The sequence below is a fragment of the Heloderma suspectum genome, chromosome 4 (genome assembly GCF_057233095.1).
Source record: "Heloderma suspectum isolate Gila_16-S chromosome 4, 16-S_ref, whole genome shotgun sequence".
Taxonomy (NCBI): domain Eukaryota; kingdom Metazoa; phylum Chordata; class Lepidosauria; order Squamata; family Helodermatidae; genus Heloderma; species Heloderma suspectum.
This window is the reverse complement of record NC_139461.1, coordinates 10213488-10226123: the sequence shown is the minus strand read 5'-3', so window position 1 is coordinate 10226123 and position 12636 is coordinate 10213488. Positions and strand designations below refer to the sequence as shown.

The 12636-nt window shown below is 46.2% G+C and overlaps 1 protein-coding gene across 34 annotated transcripts in view; it reads right to left on the bottom strand.

The window, feature by feature from the left end:
• The window catches only part of TSNARE1 (t-SNARE domain containing 1), a 579510-nt gene that overhangs the window by 196762 nt on the left and 370112 nt on the right, over positions 1-12636 (bottom strand). For all 34 annotated transcript variants that reach the window (XM_084848631.1, XM_084848635.1, XM_084848636.1 and 31 more), the window contains one exon: positions 1122-1194. In XM_084848631.1, coding sequence (XP_084704757.1) covers positions 1122-1194 — 73 coding nt within the window. The remainder of the gene's footprint in view (positions 1-1121; positions 1195-12636) is intronic.

The following is a 12636-nucleotide window of genomic DNA, read 5'->3' as shown; positions in this document are numbered from 1 at the left end:
TAGAAATGCAATAAATAAATAAATAAATAAATGGTCTCCTGTGTGAAACGGCCCACTCACCACTGTTAGCCTGATGCTGCTGCATCACCACCCTTGATCTCTCAGTGGGCCTTGTGTGACAGGTTCATGCATTTATAATAGGTCTGTGCAGCATGTAACCTGGCAAGCCAAATGCAAGTATTCTAGCTTATCAACTGATGGACAACTCTCCTGTTTGTGCAGGGCCAGGCAGGCTGGAAAGAAACAAAACAAAAACCCAAGAGGTTTAGCAGCCCCTGGCAAGCCTCCATCTGCATTTGGCTCAGTTGTTCAAAGGTTGTGTAGGCACGCGCTATAAGCTGTGTGGTCAGCTGCACCCAGTGGAGGCTGGTGGCTCCGATGTCAGTGCGGCAGAGAATCCGCTCCAGGTTTCAGTCAGACCAGTCAAAACTCTAAAGGTCCCAGGGCATCGTCTGAAGGCACTTGAGACAGCCACCTTGCTGAAGCTAAGCAGGTCTGGGTCTGGTCAGTGCCTGGAAGGGAGACCACCTGGGTACCACATGTAGCCACCTTGAGTTCCATGATGGAAGGAAGATGGGATAGAAATGTAATAATGATAATGATGATGATGATGATGATAATAATAATAATAATAATAATAATAGGCACTATCCAAGGAGTGAAGCTGCTTTAGAGTTCTGACTGGTTCTGACTGAAACCCCAAGCAGATTCACCTCCCTCCTGACTTCGGGGCCACCAGCCTCCACAGGCTACACCTCACCCAGGGACAACACGATGCCACCACCACCCACCACCTCCCAAACGGAAGACATTTATTTTTAAATTTTACTTTAAAAGATTGATAAGCCACCTTTGGGGCTAAACCAAAAGCGCTCAGTACGGACTGTCCCACTTCAGGCTGCGTACGAAGTCTCATAATACAGTTGGAAGTCCATACGAAGAATTCCCTGCACATAAAAATCTAGCATGCAAGGGAGACGGCTGGGCTAGAACCCTTCTTAAGTGGTTCCGTTCAGGCACCGTTTGGCCACCTTGTCTGTTTTCGAGAATGAGGCCTCTATAGTATGGCGTCTCCCATATTTAAAGAACATCATAGAACAAACACAGATGATGATACCTACCTATTGTGTCTCCCTGCTCATACACCATGGAGGCCAGGTCCTTAATGATCTGGTTAACATCCAACATATCGCTCTGAAAAAGGGAAGGATACAGAGTAGGAGGATTTGCTGAAACCTCAGCCTGCAGAAGCCCCGTGAACTAGCTCAGGCTTCCTCAATATGGCACCTTCCAGAAGTGTGGGACTGCAACTCCCATAATGGGAGTCGTAGTCCAGCATGTCTGAAGTGCACCAAGATGGGGAAGGCTGCACTAGCTCTTTAAAGTGAGATGCATGCAACCTCCTGCATAATTTTGCTGGTCTGATCAAAATGCTTTTGGTTTCCTTTGAAACTCCTCAGAGTTTTTTCTGCTTGAGTAGGAGCCACCAAATTTACATGAAACACCAGCTGAGGTGGAATTTGTCAGCATCCTAGAGATGTGCAGGGGCTTCATGAGAACGTTTCATGGTCTCATTTAAACTCTGAAGAACTTCAAATCTGAAGGAGGCCAAGACTTTCTTCCTCCCCCCCCCCCAAAAAAAAAAGAAACACCTTTTTTCTTCCCTTACAATTTCTGAGAAGTCTTGTCTGAGGAGGAACCTCCCATTTTTACTTTCCATTTTAAGGAGAAATTTTGGTAACATCTCACTCAAAATTTCTCAGTTGTTTTGCCGTAGCAGGAACCTCCGCATTAACCTTAAAGCCCATCATTTCAGGTGACATTTGGTGACCACAGTGCTATCATATATTCAGTTTGTTGTTGTTTATTCGTTCAGTCTCTTCCGACTCTTCGTGACTTCATGGACCAGCCCACGCCAGAGCTTCCTGTTGGCCATCGCCACACCCAACTCCCCCAAGGTTGAGTATATATTCAGTGCATAGTACATAAATGCACCCAGAAATTGCTTAGGATACTTTCAGCATCAAAAAGAAGGAAATATTATTGAGCAATTCCTGCTCATGCTGTTCCAAACTGAGAGCCTTGCTGCTATGCTGCAACATACATTCAAAGAAAATAGGAAGACAGAGGTCCCTATAGCTAGATCCTTACGGTATTATTCATTCATTGGACCCCACAATTCACACCCACATATTGTTATAGGACATAACATAAACACAAGCATTTGCTCTCCCTCTAACATTTAGCTGATGGACTTACGACAAACTTAGTTTTGCATCCCAGTGAAAATTCAGAGCCCCCCCCCCCCTGCAAGCAAGCTGAATGTCTCTCAAAGCCTATGGATTTTTCATAAGAAGCTGCCTTATACCAAATCAGACTATTTTTGTCCATCTGGCCCAAGACTACTCTAACTAACAGTGGCTCTCAAGGGTCTCATGCAGGGAAGGGCCTTTCCCATAAACTGTTACCTTATCCTAGCAACTTGGCTTCACTGCACAGGGATGTATGAGAATTTTGTTTTTGCAAGCATGCCTTGTTCAAAGCCCCAAACCCGACTGTGAGTGTGAGGATGCGTTCCCCCAAATGTTTGCAAATTGCTGGACGTTTACTCGCATCCTATTTCCAGTAATTTCCCTGTAGATGGAATCAGCCCCACTTTAGTCTATGGAGGAAAATTGTGCAAATTAGGAAATTGGTGCAAATTTGGGGAAATCCCATTCGATTGCTGCTCGATTTGCACAATTTTCCCATTCGCACAGAGCGAGCAGTGATCACAAACCCGAACAAGAATCAGGCATGAGACAAGCAGTGAGATAACATTCAGAGAATCCTAGCGATCCCAGACATCATTTGTTCACCCATCCTTATCACTATATGATCACATCCAATGTGAGGACATACATCTACTGCCTGCCTGCCTGCCTGTATGTCTGTCTATTACATTTATATCCCACATTCCCCCCCTCCTTGCATGGAACACAGAGCAGCTTACATGGTCCTCCTGTCAATTTTATCCTCACAACAACCCTGTGAGGTGGGTTAGGCTGAAAGTCAGTGACTTGGCCAAAGTCACCCAGTGAACTTCATGGCTGAGTGGGGACTAGAACCCAGATCTCCCAAGTCCCAATCCAACGCTCTAACCACTACACCACACTGGCTTTTGAAGTCGTCTTAGGGGTGCCAGACAGGGATTTAGCCTATGTGTCACGTCCTAGATTTGGCCACAAACGGGGAATACAGGGAGGCTAGCACATGAGCCAAGGAAGCCTCATTGCACGAAGAGGCCAAGATGGGTCAGGTGATAGTAGGGTTAGGGGAAAAATTTGCCAAGTTCACGGTTTTAAAGCAAACTTCCCTAATTTCACACCATCGAACCCGTATGAAAACTGAAACTCAGTTCCCATCTCTTAATTTTGCCATGGAGTTCTCCAATCAAAGATTTTGCACAAAAATGTGCATATTAGGGAAAATGACATTAAAATGCTTTATATTAGGAAAAGTACTTGCAAAAATATGTACATTAGACAAAGATGCATACGAATATCTATCTATCTTTCTATGGAGAAAAGTGTACAAAAATGCGTATGAATGTCCATGCAGACCTTTACAGCAAAGTTCAAGACGAACCAAACTTAAGATTGGAAAAAAATGAGAAACTGAAGTTGACAGACTGGTCCATCCCTAGGTGACAGTCTATGATCCTTATAAAAGCTTCCACCTCAGACTTGGCTACTGGTCTAAGCAAGGAGGAGACCTGATCTCCTTGCTGGCTACTGCTTGCCTTTGAGCACTCGACTAGACCTGACAACCAGTTACGCCAACACACATTCATTCGCCCACATATAAACACCTTGTAAGGTGTGCGCGTGTACCCACACGTACAGAGACTCTTCCTCTGCCCAGCGATCTTCATCAGGATCACTGGGGGAAAGGAAGAGGCTTTAACCTCACCACCACCCAGTGATCCTTATCAGCATAACTGTTTCCTCACTCCTAATGACAGCAGAAAACAGTGATCTAGATGAGAATCACTGGGAAGAGGGAGAGGTTTGAGCCTTCCCCCTTCATCCAGTGATCTTAATCAGTATCACGGGGGAGGGGGATTACTTAAAACCTCTTCCCCCCCTGCTGTTTTGAGATCTTTCCCTGCCACTTGGCTGGTGGCTGATCACCTAGGTGGCAGGGAAAAGTGGATATGGTACCACATGGGTTCTGCAGGTCACAAACAGATTGAGTGAGGGCCACATGGGGCTTGCAGACTACCTACATGTAGTTGGGAGATATGAGCCATAGAGCTGAAAAGCTGCAAGCCTGCTTCCCACCCTTTATGCATGCAAGATATCATCCAAACAGTCCTCAGTTCAGGATTCATTGCGGGATTTACTAGACCACACGGAACCTTGGTGAATTGGTTGTACAGAGAAACTAATTTTTCATATTCCCAAATGTGCTTTTTGTGCTGTTGTTTTCCCCTCGAAGAAGCTCCTTTCCCAGCTCAGTTATGAAAAGCTCCCTTGAGAACTCTTCCCTTGCATATTAAACTGCATGGCGCCCAATTCATTTGTTACTTCGGGCCTTCGGGGATTAGAACCTGTGGCATGTGAGCATCCTCAACCTGCTGCGCAGACAGCTAAGCTGCCTCCTGTGATGAATTCAAAGAGGTGCCAAGCGGATCTATGTTCTTTTGGGCGAGAGTTCATTATGCGACAGAGAATACCACAGCACTTAATTATGTAATGCAGTGGGAATCACATTAATTTGTAATAAAGCCAGAGAGGGCCATTGTGAATTACTGAATACACCAAGAAAAGACTGAGCCCACGAACAAATCCAAGAAACGAAAAGCAAAGCAAGGAGAAAGAGAAGACAACCAAACAAAGGCCAAGCCTAATGTCGTACAAATATATGTGGCTCTCTTTGTTGTCAAAGAGAATCTACTTTTAATTATCTATGCTAATATTCATAGTTGCTAATTGTCCTAAAGAACATTGGGGGGGGGGACATTGTAATAATACAAGAATGTGTGTTAAGAAAGGGGTGACAACTTCAGAGCATAACCCAGCTCAAGTTAAGCACTTTGAAGTCCCATTCATGAAACAGATGAAACTGTTTTATACTGAGTCAGACTATTGGTTCATCTAGTATTAACCACTGTGATTGGCAGCAGAGCTCCAAGGTCACAGGGAGTGGTTTTTCCCTGCCTTGCCTCTCACCAATCATCCCAGAGCTGTGGAGAGCTAGGAAGCAAATGGAGGTGGTATGGTCCACCTCACTGCAGGTGAGGGATCAAATGTTTAATGCCCCCTGACACAAAAACCTGCATATCGGTTTAGCAAAGTGTTAGTTTGTTACATACTGAGAGCGTATTACAAGGAGGAACACTAAGAAATATGACACGCACCCCCCCCCCACACACACACACACAAATCTGCAGTCTGAAATGGTACAGTCCAGACTTTTACCCTCACATTGCATGGAATGGCTCAATAATGTTCCTATAAATCTGTGGGGTGACCTCAGCCACGAGGGTGCGAGAATGAAAAATGTTTTTTACTTGTATACTGCTGAACCATATTTGTTGTTGTTGTTGTTCAGTCGTTCAGTCGTGTCCGACTCTTCGTGACCCCATGGACCATAGCACGCCAGGCCTTCCTGTCCTGCGCTCTCTCCCGGAGCGTGCTCAAGTTCATATTCATTGCATCCGTGATGCTATCTAGCCATCTCATCCTCTGCCGTCCCCTTCTCCTTTTGCCTTCAGTCTTTCCCAGCATCAGGGTCTTTTCCAGGGAGTTTACTCTTCGCATTAGGTGGCCAAAATATTGGAGCTTCAGCTTCAGTATCTGTCCTTCCAATGAGCACTCAGGGTTGATTTCCTTTAGGATGGACTGATTTGACCTCCTTGCAGTCCAGGGCACTCGTAAGAGTCTTCTCCAGCACCACAGTTGGAAAGCATCAATTCTTCGGCGCTCACCCTTCCTTATAGTCCAGCTCTCACAGCCATACATTACTACTGGGAAAACCATAGCTTTGATTAGACGGACCTTTGTCGGCAAGGTGATGTCTCTGCTTCTTACTATGCTGTCTAGGTTGGCCATAGCTTTCCTCCCAAGGAGCAAGCGTCTTTTAATTTCATGGCTACAGTCACCGTCTGCGGTGATCTTGGAGCCCAAGAAAGTAAAATCTGTCACTGCTTCCATTTCTTCCCCTTCTATATGCCAGGAAGTGATGGGGCCAGATGCCATGATCTTCGTTTTTTTAATGTTGAGTTTCAAACCAGCTTTTGCACTCTCCTCTATCACCCTCAACAAGAGGCTCTTGAGATCCTCTTCGCTTTCTGCCATTAGGGTGGTATCGTCTGCATATCGGAGGTTGTTGATAATTCTCCCGGCAATCTTAATTCCGACCTGTGATTCATCCAACCCGGCATTTCTCATGAACCATATACACTCATGCATATAGACATTTGAAGAATATACACACGGGGGGGGGGGGGTCAAGACGTTCCCGCTATGCATGTGGTCTAGCCTCTGTACAGCTCTCAGAGCCATGTTCCTCACCAAAAATGTGCCAGTTGCTCCTGCACATTTGAAAAGGAATAGAAAGAGCTGTGTGTACAATGTTCCTCCAATCAAACAGGGGTCTGGGGTCCCTCCTCACATGGAGTTGTTCCACGCATGTACAACCGCTCCTGACATGTTCCAAACGCATGAAGGGGGGAGGCTGGTGACATCAGTGTAACACACTCTCTCTTCAGGAAGGGAATTCACTGGTAGTGTGGATAAACTCTAAGAGTGGAAAATGATCTGCACTTAAAGCAAACAGCAGAGGAAGGTGTTTCTCCTGAGAGCAGGCAATAATGTCAGCTTGGCTCTCCAAGAGCAATTGTGCCACTTTTCTTCTTCCCTTTTGCTGAGCATCAGAGGCTTCCCGCTTCATTAGTCCAGATGGCTGAAGCCTCTGGGACTTTGCAATTCATATTTGAAAGCAGGGAGCAAAAGAAGCATGATGCTACCCACAAGATCACTGTCTCTCCCACCCCATCCCTGGAGATTAATTAATTGCAAATAAGTACCATCCTCACGTTTCACTATCAGCATCACTAGGGTGAAAGGGACTCACAGAACTCTGAAGATCACAAACAAAACGCCATGGTGTAGACAGGTAGTAATTCCAGGGACATCGGCTGGGTACAGCTAAATATAGATTTCCCCCCACCCCTGCAAAAGAGAAGAAATTCCGATGGGGGATGTGTGTTTTTTTATGTTTAGGGGTGGGGTGGGGGTATGCCAGATAATCTCACATAGTTATGAAGAGAGAAGCCCCTTGGGTTTGGGTTATTTTTAAAACAAAGGATGTTTTCCACACCTCAAATATTAAGAATTTCAGAGGGTGGGTCCAAACACCACATTGTCATGCTCCCAGTTCTTTATCTTTCACCTACAGAATTAATGTTGCCATAAACTCTAAGCCTCAACTCCTGAGATTCAGGGTGTGGAACCTAATAGCTCAGGGATGCCATCTGCAACAACAAAGGGCATTGCCTCGAGGCATGATGTTTTTTTGATTGTTTCATTTTTCAAAGATATGAAATCTTTCTTGCATGCAGAGCATCACTGTACAATTGATCCCAGTGTTCTCAAGCAGATTTATTATGACTGTGTGAAGGAACAGAACTGCCCTATTTATTTATTACATTTATATCCCATCTTTTTTTCTCTTTAAGGAACCCAAGGTGGCATAAATAATCCTCCTCCTCTCCATTTTATCCTCACAACAACAACCCTGTGAGGTAGGTTGGGCTGAGAGTCTTTGACTGGCCCAAAGTCACCCAGTTAGCTTCCATGGCCAAGTGGGGACTAGAACCCGGATCTCCCAACTCCCAGTCCAACACTCTTGCCACTACACCACACTGGCTCTCATAATTTTTGGCTTTTCGTTTGGTGGTAGGATAATATGGGGTTAATAATCTCTCTGAGTATATGACTGCATCTGCATGCATCTGCATGCATGCGGGCTAGTCAGTTTCGGGCAAAAAGATAACAGTTTGGAGGTCAAAAATGTAGTTGGAATATAGAGGTCAGAAAGTTTTGCTGAGGAAGCAGGAGGTTAAAAAGTTCAACAGAAATTCAGAGGAAGAGGGGGGAAGTTTTAACACAAGAAACAGAAACTTAGTTGGCGGAAATGAACAAGAAACCACCCTCGTGAATGATTGGCGTTCAGGAGAGAGTGAGAGAGAGAAACTAATTTTAAAAGATAAAAGGATCATTTTTGTGAACTGCCCAGAGAGCTTCGGCTATTGGGTGGTATAGAAAGGAAATTAATTATAATTAATTAATTAAATAATAAAAGAGTCCTGGAGGAAAGAAAGAGACATAGTTGCTGGAACTGGACCAATGGCAGTAACATATTGCTTGGATAAGGGGCCTGCATAAAACTGTCTAGTTAACTTATCTGGCTGTGTTTATCCTTGGTTGTTTAATTACTCCATGACTCATAGGGATGTATAATTTTGTTTTATGTTCAGAAATCCTGTGAATAATTCCCATTCACAACCCTGAACACAAATGTGAGCAACAGAACACATTCTCTGAAAATGTTTGCAAACTCCCAAATGTGTCCCAAAGTGCACATTTTTTGTGCACTTTTTTTTAAAAAAAGTGGATTTCCCCTGTTTGAAATGCACACTTTTCCTGGACAAACAAAACAAAATAAGAGCACAAGTGAACGAGACGAGACCAGCTTCAACTTGGTGTTTGGAGAATTTGGGCAATCATGAACATCACTTGTTTGTCCATCCCTAGTTTTGTATGTATATCCATTCAGATTTTGAAACGTTTTCCTATTGACATTTTCCTTCAGTAAAAAATTAAACTTCTTTATTTGAAAATGTGTGGCCTCTCTTTTTGGTTACCCACCTCCATCTAATAGCCAATCTACTACCCAAAGTAGACACCTGAGACCTAGACAGTTTTGAGGCTGGTTTGTTGGGAGAAAGCCTTGAGAAATGAAGATGTCCACTTGGTGGCAGCAGAAAAGTCCAAAAGAAGAGCAAAAAGGAACGTACTATTTTGCCTCTTGCCCCTTCCACTCATGGAACAGAGTGTTGCCAGTCCATATTACTGTATTACTCTCCATCTCTCAGTCACTCTCTACTACTCAGAGGAAAAAGACTGGAAGAATATGCTGGAAAAGAAGGGTTGAGGATGCTGCAGAAGTCTGGGAAGGGGGTGGAGTCTAGCAGACATCCTTCCACTCAGCCCCCTGGACTCCAGTCCACAGACCCCCATGCTTACCCAACGCAGCACTCAGGGATCCCCACTTCCCATGAGCTGCCATTTTGTGGAAAACCATGGGTAAGCTTTTTACATAAATGTTGGGTGAGTTTGGCCATGTGGTGCTGGAGGAAAATTCTGAGAGTGCCTTGGACTGCAAGAAGATCAAACCAGTCCATCCTCCAGGAAAGAAAGCCAGACTGCTCACTTGAGGGAATGATCTTAAAGGCAAAACTGAAGTACTTTGGCCACATCATGAGAAGACAGGATACCCTGGAGAAGATGCTGATGCTAGAGCAAGTGGAAGGCCAAAGGAAGAGGAGCCGACTAAGGGCAAGGTGGATGGATGATATTCCGGAGGTGACGGACTCGACCTCGGGGGAGCTGGGGGTGGCGACGGCTGACAGGAAGCTCTGGTGTGGGCTGGTCCATGCAGTCACGAAGAGTCGGAAGCGACTGACCGAATAAACAACAACAAAAGATGGGTAATTATATTTTAGAATGAGGAGAGAGGGTGGAGGAAGGGTTCTCCTGAAGACAGTTTCTGATCTGGTTCATCTATCCATCCATCCATCCATCCATCCATCCATCCAATTTCTATACCAACCAATAGCTAAAGCTCTGTGAGCCGAACAGACTATGTATTGAAGATTAACAGCCTGAAACTTTGGGTCAGTCCTGAAGACCTGGCACACCAAAACCAAAACTCAGAAGAAATCCCTGAGCATTGTACCTCCTGCATTGGTCATGCCTCAATGGCCAATACCTGCTACTCCAATCCTGCTGAACAGGGGAGCAGAAGAAACCAATTTAGAGTATAGCCATGTACCCACCTAGCATATCCAAGGAAAACAAACGCTAAAAAAAGAAGTATAGTTGTGCTAACCACATTGTAATCATAATGACTCAGACCAGGAACTGAAGTGTTCCAGAGGTGGCTGTATAACAGAATCAGCTCTTGGGTATATCAAGCAAGCCACAGGATTGTAGTGCAGCAGTTTACATTTTAATTGTGAAGTAAAAATCACACTGTTTAATTAAGGTTCCTTTGTTGCACACTCCCATCTCCTGTTAGTCTCCTTTATTTCTATTTATTTTTATTTATTACATTTATTAATCGCCCATTTATTTATTTATTTATTTAATTTATTAATCGCCCATCTGACTGGTCACCCAGCCACTCTGGGCGATGTACAACCCACCATAAACAATTTAAAACAATAAAATTTTACCATAAATTTTTTTTTAAAAAAAATACCCTAACCCACCCCAAATGCCTGCCTGAACAACCACGTTTTTAATGCACGACGGAAGCTCATTAAAGAGGGGGCATGACGGAGTTCCCTAGGGAGGGAGTTCCACAGAGTGGGGGCCACCACAGAGAAGGCCCTCTCCCTCGTCCCCACCAGTCTAGCTGTCCTGGCTGATGGGACAGAGAGAAGGCCATCCGAGGCTGATCTTGTTAAGCGGCCTGTCTGGTGTTGCTGGAGGCGCTCCTTAAGATAGGCTGGGCCGGAACCATATAGGGTTTTAAAGGTCAAAACCAACACCTTCAATTTGGCCCGGAAAACAACTGGTAACCAGTGCAACTCCTTCAGCACTGGAGTGATGTGATCTCGCCGGTGGCTGCCTTTAATCAGGCGAGCCGCCGCGTTCTGTACCAGCTGCAGCTTCCGAACCGTCTTCAAGGGTAACCCCACGTAGAGCGCATTACAGTAGTCTAAATGAGAGGAGACCAGGGCATGTACTACCGATGGGAGCAGATGGTCGGGAAGGTAGGGGCGCAGCCGCCGTATCAGATGGAGTTGATACAGCGCTGTCCGGCTCACAGCTGACACCTGAGCCTCCATGGACAGCTGGGAGTCCAAAATGACCCCCAGGCTGCGGACCTGGTCTTTCAAGGGTAGCTGTACCCCATTCAACACCAGGTCAACATCCCCCAGCCTCCTCTTGTCTCCCACCAAAAGTACCTCGGTCTTGTCAGGGTTGAGCTTCAGCTTATTCCTCCCCATCCAGCCACTCACCATCTCCAGACATTTGGACAGGGATTCTACGGCCAACCTTGGTGAAGATTTGAATGAGAGGTAGAGCTGAGTGTCATCCGCATATTGATGACACTGCACCCCAAACCTCCTGATGATAGCCCCCAGTGGCTTCACATAGATGTTAAATAGCATCAGGGAGAGGATGGAACCCTGTGGCACCCCACAAGTAAGTGGCCACGGGTCCGAAACCTCCTCTCCCAGTGCTACCCTCTGGTACCTGCCGGAGAGGAAGGACCGGAACCACCGCAATACAGTGTTTCCAATGCCCAACCCCTCCAGGCGGTCCAGGAGGATACCGTGGTCAACGGCATCAAAAGCCGCTGAGAGGTCGAGGAGAACAAGGAAGGAGCATTCACCCCTATCCAGAGCCCTCCTCATATCATCCACCAAGGTGACCAAGGCCGTTTCTGTCCCATGCCCAGGCCTGAAGCCCGACTGAAATGGGTCTAGATAATCAGTTTCTTCCAAGTGTGCCTTCAACTGCACCGCCACCACCCGCTCAATCACCTTGCCCAAAAATGGCAGATTTGAGACTGGGCGAAAGTTGTTCAGAACTTGAGGATCCAAGGAGGGCTTCTTTAAGAGCGGTCTTATCACTGCCTCCTTGAGGGCTGATGGCATCACTCCCTCCTCAAGGGAGGCGTTCACCACCGCCTTGATCCCCTCACCCAGTCTCTCTCTGCAGCTCATAATGAGCCAAGATGGGCAAGGATCAAGTAATCAGGTGGTTGGCCTTACAGATGAAAGCACCTTGTCCACTTCATCAGGAGGAAGAAGCTGGAACCGATCCCACAAAACCGGTTTGCCACAGGCCGCCTCTTGCTCACTAACTGTATCCACAGTGTGCAGAGTAACACACCTAATCTGATCAATTTTATCTGCAAAGTGCCTTGCCAAAGCCTCACAGGAGGCCTTAGAATGCTCCAGTGGTTCCGGAGCCACAGGACCGACCAGGCTCCGGACCACTTGGAACAGCCTCCTGGGGCAGCACTCTGCAGACGCGATGGAGGCAGCATAATATTCCTTTTTTGCTGCCTTCACCGCCACGTGATAGGCTGAAGATATAGCTCTAGCCCGTGTCTGATCGTCTTTGGAGCGAGACTTCCGCCACCGGCGCTCTAGCCGTCTCACCTCCTGTTTCAGAGCTCGTAACCGCGGATTGAACCATGGTGCAGTCCGAGCCCTGTTCAGGGGGAGAGGGCGTTTCGGAGCCACCCGATCTAATGCCCCAGTGATTGCGGCATTCCAGCCACCCACCAGGGTCTCGACCGAGTGGCCGTTGGCATGCCCCAGAGAATCCCCAAGCGCGTTCAGGAATC